The sequence below is a fragment of the Carassius gibelio genome, chromosome A10 (assembly GCF_023724105.1).
Source record: "Carassius gibelio isolate Cgi1373 ecotype wild population from Czech Republic chromosome A10, carGib1.2-hapl.c, whole genome shotgun sequence".
Classification (NCBI taxonomy): Eukaryota; Metazoa; Chordata; class Actinopteri; order Cypriniformes; family Cyprinidae; genus Carassius; species Carassius gibelio.
Window position 1 is genome coordinate 5,715,891 of NC_068380.1, and position 20,773 is coordinate 5,736,663.

Consider the following 20,773-nt stretch of genomic DNA (forward strand, 5'->3'; position numbering starts at 1 on the left):
ACATATTTTTAAGAAATTGTACAGTTAAGTTTAGAGGTAGGAGTGGGAATAACAACTGAAAATATATTTTTGGTGCTATATATTTTAATTTATATTGTATTTATTATGAACATGTTAACATTTATTTTATAATTATTAAACTATAAATGTTATATAAAATGTAAATTACAATAAACTTTATTAAAATCAATTATACCCAAATTTAACTTTACGCAGATAACCAAAATTAAATTAATCACCGCACTGGCCTTAAAAATAGACTAATTAAACTTACAAGCATATATCATTGTAAATGACAGGTAATACAGCAGTCAAAACCTTTTTCAATAAAATGTAACTTCATGAACATCATTAAACAAATATTAAAATCCACACACTATTCAACGGTTTTATCATGGACCTTGATGACTCTGCTCTGCAGGCACAGTAAAAGAAAATATCTGCACTACATATTCAGTGAGGAGATAGTTGAATAAAGTGTGTGTGACTGTCCAGACCAATATATGATACATATTTACAACACATATGGTGAATGGACATTAAACACATAAACAAAACTATCCACATGTTAACATGTTGCAATTTTAAAAATCATCTCAGCCAAAAAAAAAAAAAAAAGAAGAAAAGAAAAAAAAAGGCCATGACAAGACCACAGAATGAAACACAAGAGTATCATCGTCTACTTGTTTATTTGAATGTCTCAACTTTAAGTTTAAAACTCAAACTAAGACTTTAGAGCTGTATGTTAACATTGGAAATTATGCTTTATCCCACAAAAACCATTATTAATCTTTAAAAATGTCCACAAGAGAGGATGCTGGGTCGAGTATTTTAAACGTTAAGATGTGTTTTACTGATATTTTAAACCAGCGGTAGAATAAAGCATAGATAAGAGGATTCAGACCGGAGTTAACATACAAAGTCCATAATAGAAATGTTACTGTGGCAGAAGATGTTACTGTAGTACCTGTTACAGACAATATATAGTAGGGAATATAGCAAAGCAGATAAACTGTCACAATGATTCCTAATGTCAGTGCAGCTTTGCTCTCAGATTTCCTCCTTACTGATCCTTCTGTTACACATTTACCACTCTTCATCATGGAGTTTATAACTTTCACTTGCTGATGTACAACATAAAAAATCCTCAAATATAAAGTTATAATCGTGGTACAAGGTAACAAGAAGGAAAAGAAAAGGTCAGTGAATGTCCCAGAAAAACTTATTACTAAATAGCATTTTCCATAACACCCATCTGATCTTTGGGAAGCTGCAAAATATCTGCCACTTACTATATAGCCAATATTGTAATTTGAGGAGAACAACCAGCAGAGACAGATGCTTATTAAAGTTTTAGTCACTGTTATTTTCTTTGGGTAGAGTAAAGGATGACACACAGCCACATAACGATCAACAGCAATTAAAACTAAATTACAAATAGATGTTGAGGTGAGCAATCCCATGATTATCATAAACACGTCACAGAAAGTGTCTCCAAAGTACCAACATGTCTCAGTTAGCTTGATGGCATCCACAGGCATGACAATAAGCCCTATAAGCATATCAGCTGCTGCCAGAGAGAGAATGATCAGGTTGGTTGGAGTGTGAAGCTTCTTGAAGTGGGAGATGGAGATGATCACCAGCAGGTTCAGAAACACAGTCCATGCTGACAGCAATGAAAAAAATACATACATGATATTGTATTCATAACTTGAGCGCTTTCCCTTGATACATGATGAGTTGATGGAGGGAAAACAGTATTCAATCTCATGATCCTCTGTCTCATAGACCATGAGTAAATCTTCTCCTGTTCGGAGTTTGCTCTGCTCTTCATACTGTCCTTTCATTTATACAGTGTCGAGATCAGATTGACCAACCCATCTACCGCCCACAGTGATGCTGTATAATGATGTAATTGTCTTCTTTTAATAATTCCAAACTCGGCAGTCAAATTGCTGTGCAAGAGAGCCAGAAATCAAGGTAAGGATCTAAATATTTTGCAAATTACATGATGCCATATCCACAGTGAAGTACAATAAATTTGACTAGTAAATAAAAAGTTATAGCACACCCAGGATTTTATTGACATCATACTTTTATATATAGATCAACCATTTTCAAAATATCTTCCGTTATATTACACAAAAGAAAGAAACCACATAAATGTGAGTAAATCAGGACGATATTCTTTTATTCTTATATTTTAATTGGATGGACTGTTTCTTTAAAGCTCACTGTAAAAATGTCTCACAAAAGAGAAGTTTGTACAAATAAAATCTCGAAGATTTGTTTGCAGATTTCTTTAAAGACGTAAGTGCATTGTGTAAATTGTGTGATAAGTGATGATCCTCTGTGCTTCCATTCTTTGTTTTTTTTGGAGATTTGGTTTGGTCCACACACTGTATATAGCATGACCTATATATATATATATATATATATATATATATATATATATATATATATATATATATATATTAGTGATAATATATTTTATATTCATATATATTATTTTTATTGTATGTGGCATTAATTTGATCAAATAATAAACTAAATCATAATGTGTGATAGTACTATTTAAAATTAAAAGGTAGTATTAAATATAAATATAATTAAATAAACCGCTTTTATTATTGTTATTATTTTGAAAGGCCATTGCTCACTGGCTCTGAATACACATACAGACAAACCTTTATATAAAAAATAAATATGAATATAAATATAAACTTAATTCCCACCATATATCTGATATTGGCTATGTCATGAGCATTAGCTGAAGTGCCCATGAACTTCAGTAGAGGGCACTCCATTTAGGATCATTCCATCCATCAACCACTAGATGTCACCATATCATCACTTGGACACTAGCACCTCTCATACTGTTGCACCACACCCAGACTACATCTCCCATGAGCCACTGCATCACAATCACCTTGCCACACCTGCAGCTCATTCATCAGCCCATTTTCTTGCCACACCTGCACCTAATTTACCCACCCTGCACCTGTCTACCATTTCCGAGCGGTTTCCCTTGTTTGTTTAATCGTTGGTGATTTTAATATCCATATTGATAATTAAAAATATGCATCAGGATTAGCTTTCAAAGACATTTCGAATGCAATTGGGGTATGACAACATGAGATAGGACCTACTCATTGTCTAAATCATGCTCTAGATTTAATTGTTACGGGCCAGACGAGGGCATAGCAGACGGAACTGGAGCCCACCAGGGTGGAGCAGAGGACCACCACAGCCTAGCAGATGGGACAAAAGCCCACCAGGGCGGAGCAGATGGGGACGGGACCTATGGCAGAGACCGGAAAGCAAAGACAGACAACACACAGTGCATTCATGGGTTCATAGAGTTCATAGATGTCTTTCATAGCTGCGTCAGGGCAGGACAAAGTTTCACAGATGGCCTCAACAGCCATGACAGGGCACAATGAAACTTCATAGATGACCTCAATAGCCATGACAGGAGTGTACAAGAGTTCATAGACTGTAACTACTGACACCTCTGGAGGTCCTGCAGAGAATGCCTCCATGTCTGAAGGTTCTACAGCAGCAGTCTCAGGAAATAGGAAAAGTTCATCAAAACTCTCTTTAGCATGACATGTTGAGCATGCATTGCTGGGCACCACCACAATGTGCCGACACTAGCAGTGGGTCTTTGAATACTTTTTGAATATCTTTGATACTGAAAAACAGTTATGTGTGCAACAGAAATGAAGTGACAGGACTCTATATGATCAGCTGAAATGTGACAAGACTCTGGAAGTTCAATAGTTACTTGAATTGACTTTATTCTTGAAGATCAATGGTGACTTGATTTGTGAAGATCAATATGGTGACTTGACTTGACTCTGGGAGATCAACGGGGACTTGGCTTGACTCTGGAAGATCAACGGGGCTTGACTTGACTTGGGAAGATCAGCGGTGACTTGACTTGGGAAGATCAATGGTGACTTGACTTTATTTTGTGAAAATCAACTGTGACTTCACAGAACAGGAAGATCTGCTGTGACTTGACTTAGCACATGAAGATCAGCGATGACCTGACTTTGGCAGATCAGCTTAGGTTTGACAAGACTATGGAAGATCAGCTGAGGTGTGACGAGACTATGGAAGATCAGCTGAGACCTAACAAGGATCTGGAAGATAAACCGTGACTTGACTGGACTCAGGAAGATTGACTGTGACTTGACTTGACCCCTTGAGATTCATTAGACATTCATTTTTTTTTTTTTGGCAATTAAACTTTTTAAAGCTTTTATGATTTGAGTCCAAACTAACTCAGATTGTCAAAAATCTATGCCCTTTACGTTGAATATATATATAGTACAGACCAAAAGTTTGGACACACCTTCTCATTCAAAGAGTTTTCTTTATTTTCATGACTATGAAAATTGTAGATTCACACTGAAGGCATCAAAACTATGAATTAATACATGTGGAATTATATATGGAATTATATACATAACAAAAAAGTGTGAAAAAAATGAAAATATGTCATATTGTAGGTTCTTCAAAGTAGCCACCTTTTGCTTTGATTGCTGCTTTGCACACTCTTGGCATTCTCTTGAAGAGCTTCAAGAGGTATTCACCTGAAATGGTCTTCCAACAGTTTTGAAGGAGTTCCCCGAGAGATGCTTAGCACTTGTTGGCCCTGTTGGTAATCCAAAATCTTAATCAAACATGCTAGGGTCAAAACCAGAATGCAGGCCAAACAAAAACAAACAAACAAGAAAGGAATAGGAAAAAGGGAACGGAACGGAACGGGAACTCAGAATATGAGAATTGAAGAATCTTGAGTAACGAGAAGACTGGAACATCGAAGGGTAAGGACTCCATACAAACAACAGGGAAAGACAGGTATTTATAAGGAGGCTAATGACAATAGATTTCCTGCACCTGGTGCAATTAACTGGAGTGCAATTACTGTGAAGACAGGACCAGACTAGAGGAATTATAGTGCCTATGGTGAAGTGCCTAAGGGGAAGTGAGCCCACTAGTGGACACCCAGGGAAACAGAGACTAGACAGTGTGACATTACCCCCTCCTCCACGGAGCAGCTGCCAGATGCTCCACCCAAAACCAAGGGAAAACCAAACAGACAAAGAGACTAGGAGGGAGGTGGAGCAGCGGAGGACTAGGGGGAGGGACGGAGGGCCAGATAACATGGTAAAACAGAGACATGAGGACCAGGTAGAATGGGGAAACAGAGACAAGACAACCAGGTAAAATGGGGAAACCGAGACAAGACAACCATGTAAAATGGGGAACCAGAGACAAGAGAAGTGCAACACAAAACAAGGAGTCCAGGAGGGTGGTGGACTGGTGGAGGATCGGGGGAGGGACGGAGGGCCAGGTCCTAGAGGGAAACGGAATGACAGACACAGACTAGAAACCCAGGAGGGAGGTGGACCGGCGGAGGATCAGGGGGAGGGAGGGGGGGACAGGTCCATTGGAGGAAATGGACAGAACAAACAAAAAACAAAAACACGAAAACATAAGTCCATAAAGGACATCACATGACGCCCACCAGGGCAGAGCAGAAGACCACCACAACCGTGTGGTCCAGGCAGAACCCCCCCCCAGGGTGGAGCAGAAGACCACCACCTCCGTGTGGTCGGAACGGAACCTAAAGAGAGCAGCTGGAGGAAAACAAAACTACAGTTATTTTGAATTGCATTGTATTTGCAAATTACATTGCATTTGTATTGTTAGTAAAGTACCCTATCTATACAGAAGAGCATTAAAAACGGCTAGATATGTTGTTTGTTAGAGTTTGTTTAATTTGTGTTTGGTGTGCAAAAAACTAATAATAATAATAAAAAATATTTAGCAAGGAATAAGCTTCATTAAATTAACTGATTTATAAGCTTCCCTTTAAAGGTTTCCTTGTGGGGCCTAACACATCTTTGTAGGGATATTTGGTCCTCACAACGTAGATTGCCAAATTAAATATATGATGCCTTCTCAGGGCACTGAAGTGTTTATAGTCTAATCATTTTCAACCGATTTTTTTTTAACTAAAATAGATATGGTCCTTGATTATGATTTGTTAAACAAATTACTCAAGAAACACAGACCTGTGACCTCATTACATTAGAATTACTGTGTCATTACTTTTAATGGCATACTGACAAAAACTAGTATCTCAATATATATACCTTTTTATTTTTTGTCACAAATGTACACACAAACAGAGAGATCCAATTGCAGTGTTTTATTAGAAGAATCCAAGTAATCGTAATCCAGTCAGGCAAGAGGTCAATATCCACAAAGGCAGTCCAAAACAAAAAACATGACAAACACTAGGGAACACGAAAAAGGAGGATGACCAACACAGCTGTGCGGACGAGACTGAAGCCTCCCAGGGTGGTGCAGAGGACCTCCACAGCCATGTGGATGAGAAAGAAGCCCACCAGGGTGGCGCAGAGGACCACCACTGCCAAACATACGAGACAGAAGCCAACCATGATGGAGCAGATGACTACCACAGCAAAGCAGACGAGACAGAAGCCCACCAGGCCGAAGAAGAGGACCACCACAGCAGTGTGGACGAGACACAAGCCCACCAGGGCGGCCCAGAGGACCACCACAGCCAAGCAGATGGGACCAAAGCCCAGCAGGGCGGAGAAGAGGACCACCCAGCTGTGCCGATTAGACAGAATCCCACCAGGGCAGCACAGAGGACCGCGTCAGCTGAGGAGACGAGACAGAAGCCCACAAGGGCAGAGCAGAGGACCACCATAGTGGAGTCGATGGCACAGGAGAGCAAGTCTGGTCAGGTAAGACTAAAATAGAGAACATGAACAGGTTAAGGGTGGCCTCTGTGGCCATGATGAGATGGTAGATGGCCTCTGAAGGTTCTTCAGCAGATCCTGCCACCTCTGGAGGTTCCACAGCCATAACAGTCTCCTTGACAGCAGAGAGAGCATTGTTGGGTACAACAGACAGGATGTGACGAGGCTGAGATGTGAAGTTCAGCTGAGACGTGACCAGGTTCTGGAAGAACGGTAGTGATTTGACTGGGCTCATAAAGATCAACCGTGACTTGAACCTGTTCTGAGTTTGTACATTTTTGATCAATTAAATATTTTGCAACACCAAGGGATGTCACTCAAAGTATTAAGAAGAGGCTCAAAACTCAGCTAACCATATAGCATTCTGGAAAAAAAGGAAGTCCAAGAACAAATAATAACGATTTAACTTCACATAAAGTATTCTAGGAACCACACTTATATTTGAACAGTTTACTTACTGCTTGTGTAAGGTTCCATTTTAAGGCTTAAAACGTGAAAATGTCGCAACTGTTGGACTAACAATGCATGCTAAAAAGTAAACAAATGACTTGACCTCCAGTCTACCTTAGCAACACCTTCACTTTTAGAATAAGGCAGTCAGTGCGTGTGTATGTGTGTGTTAATGCATATTGCATAAATCCTTGGTTTCTGCCTGAATATGTGTACACTTCACAATATAATGTGGCGTAATGCACTCGAGTAGTGTCGGAGGACAGTAATTTACTGATTAATGTGACAGTTGGTACCTGTAATGGGTACATAGAGTAATTTACTGTAATTTATTATCTGAGCTGCATACATTCTTAAAGATGCACCTCATATTACAGTAAGATATTGTTCCCAGAAGATACAGCAAACACTGGCTATTTTACAGTTATTTACCCTAGAAAATACAGCAAGGGTTAACAGTGTACCCATATTTAACTGTATGCAGATATGCACCACACTGACCTTTAAATTAACTAATTTAACTTACAAAGCACATATAATGCAGCAGTGTCAAAACTTACTTCAATAAAACTGAACTTCATAAACATAATTAAACATATATATTCAAAACCACACACTCTGCAAAGCATTTATCTTGAACCTTGATGACTCTGATGGTGTTTTGTAGGCACAGTAAAAGATAATATGTGTTCACAGGGTTGTGTGTCTGTCTTTACCAATATATTATGCATATTTACAGCCCACACAGTGGATGAACATTAAACACATAAACAAAATTATCAACATATTAACATTTCAATGTTAAAAATCTTCTCAGCCAAATAAAAATAAGGCCATAACAAGAACATAGAATGAAACACAAGGGTCACATACATGTTTATTTCTTCTTTAAATGAATGTCTCCACTTTAAATTTCAACTAAGCTCAAACTAAGACTTTTACTGTATGTAGCATTAAAAAAAAATTTGCTTTATCCTCCACAAAAATCATTAATAATCTTTAAAAATGTCCAAAAGAGAGGACGCTGGCCCTAATATTTTAAATGTTAAGATGTGTTTAACTGATATTTTAAACCAGCGGTAGAATAAAGCATAGATAAGAGGATTCAGACTGGAGTTAACATACAAAGTCCATAATAGAAATGTTACTGTGGAAGGAGATATAAGTATAGTACCTGTTGCATACAATATATAGTAGGGAATATAGCAAAGCAGATAAACTGTGACAATGATTCCTAATGTCAGTGCAGCTTTGCTCTCAGATTTCCTCCTTACTGATCCTTCTGTTACACATTTACCACTCTTCATCAGGGAGTTTATAACTTTCACTTGCTGATGTGCGACATAGAAAATCCTCAAATATAAAGTTATAATCATGCTACAAGGTAACAAGAAGGAAAAAAAAAGGTCAGTTGATGTCCAAGAAAAACTTATTACTAAATAGCATTTTCCATAGCACACACCTGATCTTTGGGAAGCTGCAAAATATCTGCCACTAACTAAATAGCCAATATTGTATGTTGAAGAGAAAAACCAGCAGAGACAGATGCTTATTAAAGTTTTAGTCGTTGTTATTTTCTTTGGGTACAATAAAGGGTGACACACAGCCACATAACGATCGACAGCAATTAAAACTAAATTACAAATAGATGTTGAGATGAGCAGTCCCATGATTATCATAAACACATCACAGGAAGTGTCTCCAAAGTACCAACATGTCTCAATTAGTTTGATGGCATCCACAGGCATGACAATAAGCCCTACAAGCATGTCTGCCACAGCCAGAGAGAGAATGATCAAGTTGGTTGGAGTGTGAAGCTTCTTGAAGTGAGAAATGGAGATGATCACCAGCAGGTTCAGAAACACAGTCCATGCTGACAGCAATGAAAAAAATACGTACATAATTTTGTATTCATAACTGGAGCGCTTTCCCTTGATGCATGATGAGTTGATGGCAGGAAAGCAGTATTGAGCTTCCTGATCCTCTGTCTCATAGACCATGAATAAATCTCCTCCTTTTAGGAGTTTGTTCTGCTCTGCTTACTGTTCTTTCATTTATACAGTATCTGGATCAGATTGACCAACCCATCTATCGCCCACAGTGATGCTGTATAATGATGTATCTACTTAATTTTAATAATTCAAACTTGGTGGTCAAATCGCTGGACACAAGAACCAAAAAGCAAGGTATGGATCTAAATATTTTGCTTTTACAGGACGTTTTATTCATACTGTTTCTTTAAAGCTCACTGTAAAAATGGCTCACAAAAGAGAAGTTTGTACAAATAAAATCTCTAAGATTTGTTTGCAGATTTCTTTAAAGACGTAAGTGCATTGTGTAAATTGTGTGATAAGTGAAGTGTGTATATTAGTGATAATATATTTTATATTCATATATATTATTTTTATTATATGTGGCATTAATTTGATAAAATAATAAACTAAATCATAATGTGTGATAGTACTATTTAAAATTAAAAGGTAGTATTACATATAAATATAATTAAATAATACGCTTTTATTATTGTTATTATTTTGAAAGGCCATTGCTCACTGGCTCTGAATACACATACAGACAAACCTATATATAAATATAAATATAAACATAAATATAAATATAAATATAAATATAAATATAAATATAAATATAAATATAAATATAAATATAAATATAAACTTAATTCCCACCATATATCTGATATTGGCTATGTCATGAGCATTAGCTGAAGTGCCCATGAACTTCAGTAGAGGGCACTCCACTCAAGATCATTCCATCCATCAACCACCAGATGTCACCATATCATCACTTGGACACTAGCACCTCTCATACTGTTGCACCACACCCTGACTACATCTCCCATGAGCCACTGCATCACAATCACCTTGCCACACCTGCAGCTCATTCATCAGCCCATTTTCTTGCCACACCTGCACCTAATTTACCCACCCTGCACCTGTCTACCATTTCCGAGCGGTTTCCCTTGTTTGTTTAATCGTTGGTGATTTTAATATCCATATTGATAATTAAAAATATGCATCAGGATTAGCTTTCAAAGACATTTCGAATGCTATTGGGGTAAGACAACATGAGATAGGACCTACTCATGGTCTAAATCATGCTCTAGATTTAATTGTTACGGGCTAGACGAGCCCACCAGGGCATAGCAGACGGAACTGGAGCCCACCAGGGTGGAGCAGAGGACCACCACAGCCTAGCAGATGGGACAAAAGCCCACCAGGGCGGAGCAGATGGGGACGGGACCTATGGCAGAGACCGGAAAGCAAAGACAGACAACACACAGTGCATTCATGGGTTCATAGAGTTCATAGATGTCTTTCATAGCCGTGTCAGGGCAGGACAAAGTTTCACAGATGGCCTCAACAGCCATGACAGGGCACAATGAAACTTCATAGATGGCCTCAATAGCCATGACAGGAGTGAACGAGAGTTCATAGACTGTAACTACTGACACCTCTGGAGGTCCTGCAGAGAATGCCTCCATGTCTGAAGGTTCTACAGCAGCAGTCTCAGGAAATAGGAAAAGTTCATCAAAACTCTCTTTAGCATGACATGTTGAGCATGCATTGCTGGGCACCACCACAATGTGCCGACACTAGCAGTGGGTCTTTGAATACTTTTTGAATATATTTGATACTGAAAAACAGTTATGTGTGCAACAGAAATGAAGTGACAGGACTCTATATGATCAGCTGAAATGTGACAAGACTCTGGAAGTTCAATAGTGACTTGAATTGACTTTATTCTTGAAGATCAATGGTGACTTGATTTGTGAAGATCAATATGGTGACTTGACTTGACTCTGGGAGATCAACGGGGACTTGGCTTGACTCTGGAAGATCAACGGGGCTTGACTTGACTTGGGAAGATCAGCGGTGACTTGACTTGGGAAGATCAATGGTGACTTGACTTTATTTTGTGAAAATCAACTGTGACTTCACAGAACAGGAAGATCTGCTGTGACTTGACTTAGCACATGAAGATCAGCGATGACCTGACTTTGGCAGATCAGCTTAGGTTTGACGAGACTATGGAAGATCAGCTGAGGTGTGACGAGACTATGGAAGATCAGCTGAGACCTAACAAGGATCTGGAAGATAAACCGTGACTTGACTGGACTCAGGAAGATTGACTGTGACTTGACTTGACCCTTTGAGATTCATTAAACATTCATTTTTTTTTTTTTTGGCAATTAAACTTTTTAAAGCTTTTATGTTTTGAGTCCAAACTAACTCAGATTGTCAAAAATCTATGCCCTTTACGTTGAACAAGGCTTAATTTCTACTATATATATATATATATATATATATATATATATATATATATATATATATATATATATATATATATATATATATATATATATATATATATATATATATATAGTACAGACCAAAAGTTTGGACACACCTTCTCATTCAAAGAGTTTTCTTTATTTTCATGACTATGAAAATTGTAGATTCACACTGAAGGCATCAAAACTATGAATTAACACATGTGGAATTATATATGGAATTATATACATAACAAAAAATCAAAATGAACGAATCTTTTTCCGATTCATTTCGTTCATTTTACCAAAATGTAGTTACGTGTTACTTCCCCAACACATCTAGTACTTACGCAAACGTTGATCACACTACAAACAATACAAAAATAAAATGCTATAAAGATACAGAAAAGATTAATGAATTCTTTACCTGGGTCTTCAGTCTGTGACTAACTCACCTCTTGTCTGACAAGTCTTCGGGTTCAAATCATTCCTTAATCACATGACAGCCACATACGCTATTTCTGACATTTCTGTCACTGTGTTTTTGTAACTGTTTCTTGAGGATCTGTGGTGTGTTATTATTGTATAAATAAATAAAACCTTGTTATAAATAAAATATTGAATAATTTGTCTTTTTGACTGTCTATCAGTAAATAAATACTAGGCTATATAATAATCCAAGTATTTATAGCCTAGTTAAATTTTTTATCCAATTCTGAGTTTGCTGGTATAATAATTGCTTAAATTGGTCTTATATATGTATAAGATGCTTGCTAAAAAAGGACATAATGACATAAATTAAAAGCAAATAACATTTTGAATCCTAAACAAGTAACACTACAGTTCTATAGTCTAATCTGAAGGGTGAACTCAAAAGACATAAATCATACAACAAGGTAATTTTTGGAGATTACAATCCACTGTAAAAAAAAAAAAAAAAAAACTTCAAAGTGATGTCGCCGTCATAGAGACGACTCGTTCTTCCCTAGTCACATTAAAGATTCGAATCGTTCAAGAACGACACATCACAAAACACCGAACAAAGAGCTGGTAGGTAACCTTTATGTATGGTTTAATATGTTTGTAAGGTTTTCTCAGATCAATATTTTTACACCGTCAGGCTCTGCTCGCGTTGGTCGTGGTTGATTTCAATCGAATGTTCAGTCAAAGTTTAATAAAACACAATAAAAGTAAAATACGCTGCGGGCGCTTTCAAACAATAAACAGTCATGGTGGTTTTGCATATTTTGTATCAGTTTATTTTGTGACAGTGACCAAATAGCAAGATTGCACCGAATGACAATATGCACAGAATGTTCCATAATAATAATTGTATGGTGACACGTTACTTGTTAATGCATGAGAGTAAGTCAGTTAGATAGTCAGTTAAATTGTCAGGCCTAACTTAGTCATTTACACGTGAAATGACATGGATGCATTCTGTGCATTTCATTCACAATTAGATTTTATTTTTTTTTATTTTTTTGAGATTGAGAATAACAGACACACATAAGTGTTTCTTTTGAAGGCAAGGAAGAGAGCAGTGCCAAGCCATGAAGTAAAGATATAGGGAGTTTCTTTCAAAAAAAAAAAAAAAAAAAAAAATATATATATATATATATATATATATATATATATATATATATATATATATATATATATATATATATATATATATATATTCTCAAATGTAACTTAATAGATATATACAGGGATGACAAAAAAACTAAATTAATAAAAAAAAAGTGGTTTATTACTGCATTTGTTTACAAGTAACTTTATTCAAGTAAAAAAAATTAAATCAATAGGATTTACGTAATATACTGTAGTATTTAGCTTTTTTTTTTTTTTGGTCACTGGCGGCCACCCCATTCGGAGGTAGTGCCCCAGCATGGCCCCCCCACTGAAAATGCTCTAGACACGCCCCTGGACATCACATGATGCCCACAAGGGCAGAGCAGAAGACCACCACAACCGTGTGGTCCAGGCAGAACCCCCCCCCCCCAGGGTGGAGCAGAAGACCACCACCTCCGTGTGGTCGGAACGGAACTTAAAGAGAGCAGCTGGAGGAAAACAAAACTACAGTTATTTTGAATTGCATTGTATTTGCAAATTACATTGCATTTGTATTGTTAGTAAAGTACCCTATCTATACAGAAGAGCATTAAAAACGGCTAGATATGTTGTTTGTTAGAGTTTGTTTAATTTGTGTTTGGTGTGCAAAAAACTAATAATAATAATAAAAAATATTTAGCAAGGAATAAGCTTCATTAAATTAACTGATTTATAAGCTTCCCTTTAAAGGTTTCCTTGTGGGGCCTAACACATCTTTGTAGGGATATTTGGTCCTCACAATGTAGATTGCCAAATTAAATATATGATGCCTTCTCAGGGCACTGAAGTGTTTATAGTCTAATCATTTTCACCCGATTTTGATTTTAACTAATATAGATATGGTCCTTGATTATGATTTGTTAAACAAATTACTCAAGAAACACAGACCTGTGACCTCATTACATTAGAATTACTGTGTCATTACTTTTAATGGCATACTGACAAAAACTAGTATCTCAATATATATACCTTTTTATTTTTTGTCACAAATGTACACACAAACAGAGAGATCCAATTGCAGTGTTTTATTAGAAGAATCCAAGTAATCGTAATCCAGTCGGTCAATATCCACAAAGGCAGTCCAAAACAAAAAACATGACAAACACTAGGGAACACGAAAAAGGAGGATGACCACCACAGCTGTGCGGACGAGACAGAAGCCTCCCAGGGTGGTGCAGAGGACCTCCACAGCCATGTGGATGAGAAAGAAGCCCACCAGGGTGGCGCAGAGGACCACCACTGCCAAACATACGAGACAGAAGCCAACCATGATGGAGCAGATGACTACCACAGCAAAGCAGACGAGACAGAAGCCCACCAGGCCGAAGAAGAGGACCACCACAGCAGTGTGGACGAGACACAAGCCCACCAGGGCGGCCCAGAGGACCACCACAGCCAAGCAGATGGGACCAAAGCCCAGCAGGGCGGAGAAGAGGACCACCCAGCTGTGCCGATTAGATAGAATCCCACCAGGGCAGCACAGAGGACCGCGTCAGCTGAGGAGACGAGACAGAAGCCCACAAGGGCAGAGCAGAGGACCACCATAGTGGAGTCGATGGCACAGGAGAGCAAGTCTGGTCAGGTAAGACTAAAATAGAGAACATGAACAGGTTAAGGGTGGCCTCTGTGGCCATGATGAGATGGTAGATGGCCTCTGAAGGTTCTTCAGCAGATCCTGCCACCTCTGGAGGTTCCACAGCCATAACAGTCTCCTTGACAGCAGAGAGAGCATTGTTGGGTACAACAGACAGGATGTGACGAGGCTGAGATGTGAAGTTCAGCTGAGACGTGACCAGGTTCTGGAAGAACGGTAGTGATTTGACTGGGCTCATAAAGATCAACCGTGACTTGAACCTGTTCTGAGTTTGTAAATTTTTGACCAATTAAATATTTTGCAACACCAAGGGATGTCACTCAAAGTATCAAGAAGAGGCTCAAAACTCAGCTAACCATATAGCATTCTGGAAAAAAAGGAAGTCCAAGAACAAATAATAACGATTTAACTTCACATAAAGTATTCTAGGAACCACACTTATATTTGAACAGTTTACTTACTGCTTGTGTAAGGTTCCATTTTAAGGCTTAAAACGTGAAAATGTCGCAACTGTTGGACTAACAATGCATGCTGAAAAGTAAACAAATGACTTGACCTCCAGGCTGCCTTAGCAACACCTTCACTTTTAGAATAAGGCAGTCAGTGCGTGTGTATGTGTGTGTTAATGCATATTGCATAAATCCTTGGTTTCTGCCTGAATATGTGTACACTTCACAATATAATGTGGCGTAATGCACTCGAGTAGTGTCGGAGGACAGTAATTTACTGATTAATGTGACAGTTGGTACCTGTAATGGGTACATAGAGTAATTTACTGTAATTTATTATCTGAGCTGCATACATTCTTAAAGATGCACCTCATATTACAGTAAGATATTGTTCCCAGAAGATACAGCAAACACTGGCTATTTTACAGTTATTTACCCTAGAAAATACAGCAAGGGTTAACAGTGTACCCATATTTAACTGTATGCAGATATGCACCACACTGACCTTTAAATTAACTAATTTAACTTACAAAGCACATATAATGCAGCAGTGTCAAAACTTACTTCAATAAAACTGAACTTCATAAACATAATTAAACATATATATTCAAAACCACACACTCTGCAAAGCATTTATCTTGAACCTTGATGACTCTGATGGTGTTCTGTAAGCACAGTAAAAGATAATATGTGTTCACAGGGTTGTGTGTCTGTCTTTACCAATATATTATGCATATTTACAGCCCACACAGTGGATGAACATTAAACACATAAACAAAATTATCAACATATTAACATTTCAATGTTAAAAATCTTCTCAGCCAAATAAAAATAAGGCCATAACAAGAACATAGAATGAAACACAAGGGTCACATACATGTTTATTTCTTCTTTAAATGAATGTCTCCACTTTAAATTTCAACTAAGCTCAAACTAAGACTTTTACTGTATGTAGCATTAAAAAAAAAATTGCTTTATCCTCCACAAAAATCATTAATAATCTTTAAAAATGTCCAAAAGAGAGGACGCTGGCCCTAATATTTTAAATGTTAAGATGTGTTTAACTGATATTTTAAACCAGCGGTAGAATAAAGCATAGATAAGAGGATTCAGACTGGAGTTAACATACAAAGTCCATAATAGAAATGTTACTGTGGAAGGAGATATAAGTATAGTACCTGTTGCATACAATATATAGTAGGGAATATAGCAAAGCAGATAAACTGTCACAATGATTCCTAATGTCAGTGCAGCTTTGCTCTCAGATTTCCTCCTTACTGATCCTTCTGTTACACATTTACCACTCTTCATCAGGGAGTTTATAACTTTCACTTGCTGATGTGCGACATAGAAAATCCTCAAATATAAAGTTATAATCATGGTACAAGGTAACAAGAAGGAAAAAAAAAGGTCAGTTGATGTCCAAGAAAAACTTATTACTAAATAGCATTTTCCATAGCACACACCTGATCTTTGGGAAGCTGCAAAATATCTGCCACTAACTAAATAGCCAATATTGTATGTTGAAGAGAAAAACCAGCAGAGACAGATGCTTATTAAAGTTTTAGTCGTTGTTATTTTCTTTGGGTACAATAAAGGGTGACACACAGCCACATAACGATCGACAGCAATTAAAACCAAATTACAAATAGATGTTGAGATGAGCAGTCCCATGATTATCATAAACACATCACAGGAAGTGTCTCCAAAGTACCAACATGTCTCAATTAGCTTGATGGCATCCACAGGCATGACAATAAGCCCTACAAGCATGTCTGCCACAGCCAGAGAGAGAATGATCAAGTTGGTTGGAGTGTGAAGCTTCTTGAAGTGAGAAATGGAGATGATCACCAGCAGGTTCAGAAACACAGTCCATGCTGACAGCAATGAAAAAAATATGTACATAATTTTGTATTCATAACTGGAGCGCTTTCCCTTGATGCATGATGAGTTGATGGCAGGAAAGCAGTATTGAGCTTCCTGATCCTCTGTCTCATAGACCATGAATAAATCTCCTCCTTTTAGGAGTTTGTTCTGCTCTGCTTACTGTTCTTTCATTTATACAGTATCTGGATCAGATTGACCAACCCATCTACCGCCCACAGTGATGCTGTATAATGATGTGTCTACTTAATTTTAATAATTCAAATTTGGTGGTCAAATCGCTGGACACAAGAACCAAAAAGCAAGGTATGGATCTAAATATTTTGCTTTTACAGGACGTTTTATTCACTGTAAAGTCCAAGAAAATAGGCAAGTAAAATAAAACTTAAAAAGTAGCACAGATACAGTGATAGTTCACCCAGAAATGAAAATTATGATCATACTTTTATACATAGATCAACTATTTTCCAAATATCTTCTATTGTATTGCACCAAAAATAAGCAACATGAAACAACATAAAAGTGAGTAAATTATGACAATGTATTGGATGGACTGTTCTGTTAAGGCTCACTGTAAAAAAAAAAAAAAAAAGGTTACGAAAGAGAAGTTTTTAATAATAAAACCTCTAAGGTTTGTTTGCAGATTTTGGATCTGATGATAAATAGCCTCTCCCAGTGGTGTGTGTGTGTGTGTGCAGTGCTGGGTGCTCCCGCTGTGAGCCAGACAAACACTGATTGGTTCTTTGCGATCGCAAAAGGAAGTTATTACTAACACTTGATCGGGGTTTAAAGTGAGTTTTGAGTAAAAGTGTACTAATAATTTCATAAATTGTCTGATGTAGCTTGATGCCAATGTCAGCTCTAATGCTACTAGATAACAGGGGCATTTCTTCTTCATAATGCATTTTTTTTTTTTCATAATAATTCACGTCAGGTTGTGAGAATATTTTTGTTGTATTTTTATTATAAAAGTGGGGCAAATGCATACTGCAACTGAAGCTTGTGTCTTTGTAAACCTTAAAATACCACAACAAAGGCTAATAAAGGCATACCTGGCTGAGGGGTGAAAGGCTCTTTTCGTGAGAACAACAGAATCATGAATGGGGGAGAATTCAGAGCCAAACACATAGACCGAGTCAAGTCAAGTGACCTTTATTTATATAGCGCTTTAAACAAAATACATTGCGTCAAACCAACTGAACAACATTCATTAGGAAAACAGAGTGTCAATAATGCAAAATGATAGTTAAAGGCAGTTCATCATTGAATTCAGTGATGTCATCTCTGTTCAGTTTAAATAGTGTCTGTACGTTTATTTGCAATCAAGTCAATGATATCGCTGTAGATGAAGTGACCCCAACTAAGCAAGCCATAGGCGACAGCAGCAAGGAACAGAAACTCCATCGGTGACAGAATGGAGAAAAAAAACCTTGGGAGAAACCAGGCTCAGTCGGGGGGCCAGTTCTCCTCCAGTAGTTCAATTCCAGGCTGCAGCAAAGTCAGATTGTGCAGAAGAATCATTTGTTTTCTGTGTTCTTGTCATGGTGGTCCTCTGAGACAAGGTCTTTACAGGGGATCTGTATCTGGGGCTCTAGTTGTCCTGGTCTCCACTGTCTTTCAGGGCTGTAGAGGTCCTTTCTAGGTGCTGATCCACCATCTGGTCTGGATGGATACGTACTGGGTCCGGGTGACTGCAGTGACCCAACTCCCCTTCTTTCTTTGGAACTATGAAAAACCGGCTGTAAAACCTGGATTCCCTGTCTTGAGGAGGGACCACCTCTATGGCCTCCTTCCTTAATAGGGTATTCTCTTCTTGTTCCATAACCAGAGCCTGCTGGGGGCTGATTAGTGTCAGGATAATCCCACTGAATCTATGCGGTAGAGAGCTGAACTGAATGCAGAACACAGGACTCATTGAGATATATTTGGCAGTGGTTTCCACGCTAAATAAATCTACTGAGGGATCAGTCCCTCGAGACTGACGTCTGGTGTCAGAGGCCCCCAAAGGGGTGGCAAGCCTCTCAGCTCCGCTATGCTCATGGGCAGAAATAACTGAGAGCAGCACTCGCTGGAAGGCGCTGCGCCCTGAAACTCTGGCAGGGTTGGCAGACAAACCTCTCGAGGGCACTGAGGTGAGACGGGTACCATACAATGAGGTGGACCCTACTTTACCGCAGAAGGGGACGGCGTCTTCAGTCATGACAGACATGCGTCAAGATTTCTTGGGCAAGGACTTGCCCACCTAAAGTACACCCCCAGAGCCGGCTTAGGTTGGGAAGTCCCTGGCTGAGAGCATTGCTTCAGCCTCCAGTCCCTAAACTAAATGAGCCAATGCACATTGGCATGCAATTATTGCATCCAACTGCCACTGATCACTGCGTGAGTTTAAGAGGGCAGCATGTGCAATGCATACAAGTTTTTCGCTGAGGAGCCAAGCCGGGAACCCGGCAGCTCAGCGGCGGTACATCAACCATGGCGATGGGACCTGGCGTCTCCGTTCCCTCCTTCAGGGAGCGAGGGTTACCATACGTAACTGAGACATTCCCTTTCTCGGTCACTCTCGACGCCACGTCGGTGTCCGACGAATATGGGATCCCTATCAAAGCGCCATGGGTGCTGCCCCTTCCAGTGCCCTGTGCGAGCTGCCTGCGCCCCTATTAGGTGTAGGCAGGGGCTCAGAACAAGTAGCTCCACTCACCATTGTCAAAGCACTACCTCACTGGGTGAGATTGGATAACACTGGGAAAACGTACCCGATCCACTTGGAGCCGGGACACTGCGGAAGCCCCATCCTTCCCGGAGGTCTTGGAGACAAATACACATATAGCATCCGTTTAGGAATATGAGGAGAAATTTGAGGTGACTAAAACCCTCTTGGGAAGGCAGAAGTCTGCCAGGGAAACACGGCTCTAAGGCTATACCGTGGACTATACACATACGAGTACTGCTTAGGTCTCAATATGGAACCCAGCCTTCCATGGTTCTCACGGATTCATCATGAAGGCCTGGCGTCGGACATTCCGCCGCGTCCAGCTGCCTAGGGTGATGGAGGATCTCAACAGGGTCTCCAGTACAGACAATCTGCAATGGCGAGAGTTTGCTCTTTTCCCAGCTGACCTGAAGGCCTAACAGGCTCAGGTGCAGGCGCACCACATCCCTGTGCTCGCACAACTGATCTCGAGACTGTGCTAGTATCAGCCAATCATCTAAGAAGTTGAAAAAGCTGCCTCCGTGACTTTCGTGTAGACACAGGGAAACTGGGACTGCCGGAAGGGCAGGACCTTGTACTGATATGCTAGTCCTTCGAACGCAAACTGCAGAAAAGGTCTGTGGTGCAGAAGTATGGACACATGAAAGTACACGTCCTTCAGGTCGATCGCTGCAAACCAATCTTGGGGATGGACGCACCTGAAAATGCGTTTCTGTGTCAACATTTTGAATGGTAGCTGATGGAGGGCCCGATTCAAAACTCGCAGATCCAAGATCAGTCGTAACCCACTGCCTTTCTTGGGTACAATGAAGTACAGGCTGTAAAACCCCGTCCTCATATCGGCTGGAGGGACCAGCTCTATCGCAGCCTTCGCCAGTAGGACTGCAATCTCTTTCCGCAAGACAGGGGCATCGGACGCTTTCACTGTAGTGAAGCAGACACCGCAGAGCTTGGGGGGAAGCCGGGTGATCTGAA

The 20,773-nt window shown here is 39.1% G+C and overlaps 1 protein-coding gene and 2 pseudogenes across 1 annotated transcript; all 3 read right to left on the bottom strand.

Moving 5' to 3' along the window:
* Positions 1 to 785: 785 nt before the first annotated feature.
* Positions 786 to 1,847, bottom strand: LOC128020616 (trace amine-associated receptor 13c-like). The gene has a single exon (XM_052607234.1). The coding sequence runs from the start codon at positions 1,845 to 1,847 to the stop codon at positions 786 to 788; it is 1,062 nt and encodes a 353-aa protein (XP_052463194.1).
* A 6,398-nt stretch (positions 1,848 to 8,245) lies between these two features.
* LOC128020617 (trace amine-associated receptor 13c-like) lies at positions 8,246 to 9,310 on the bottom strand (annotated as a pseudogene).
* Positions 9,311 to 16,197: 6,887 nt separating this feature from the next.
* LOC128020618 (trace amine-associated receptor 13c-like) lies at positions 16,198 to 17,262 on the bottom strand (annotated as a pseudogene).
* Between the last annotated feature and the right edge of the window lie 3,511 nt (positions 17,263 to 20,773).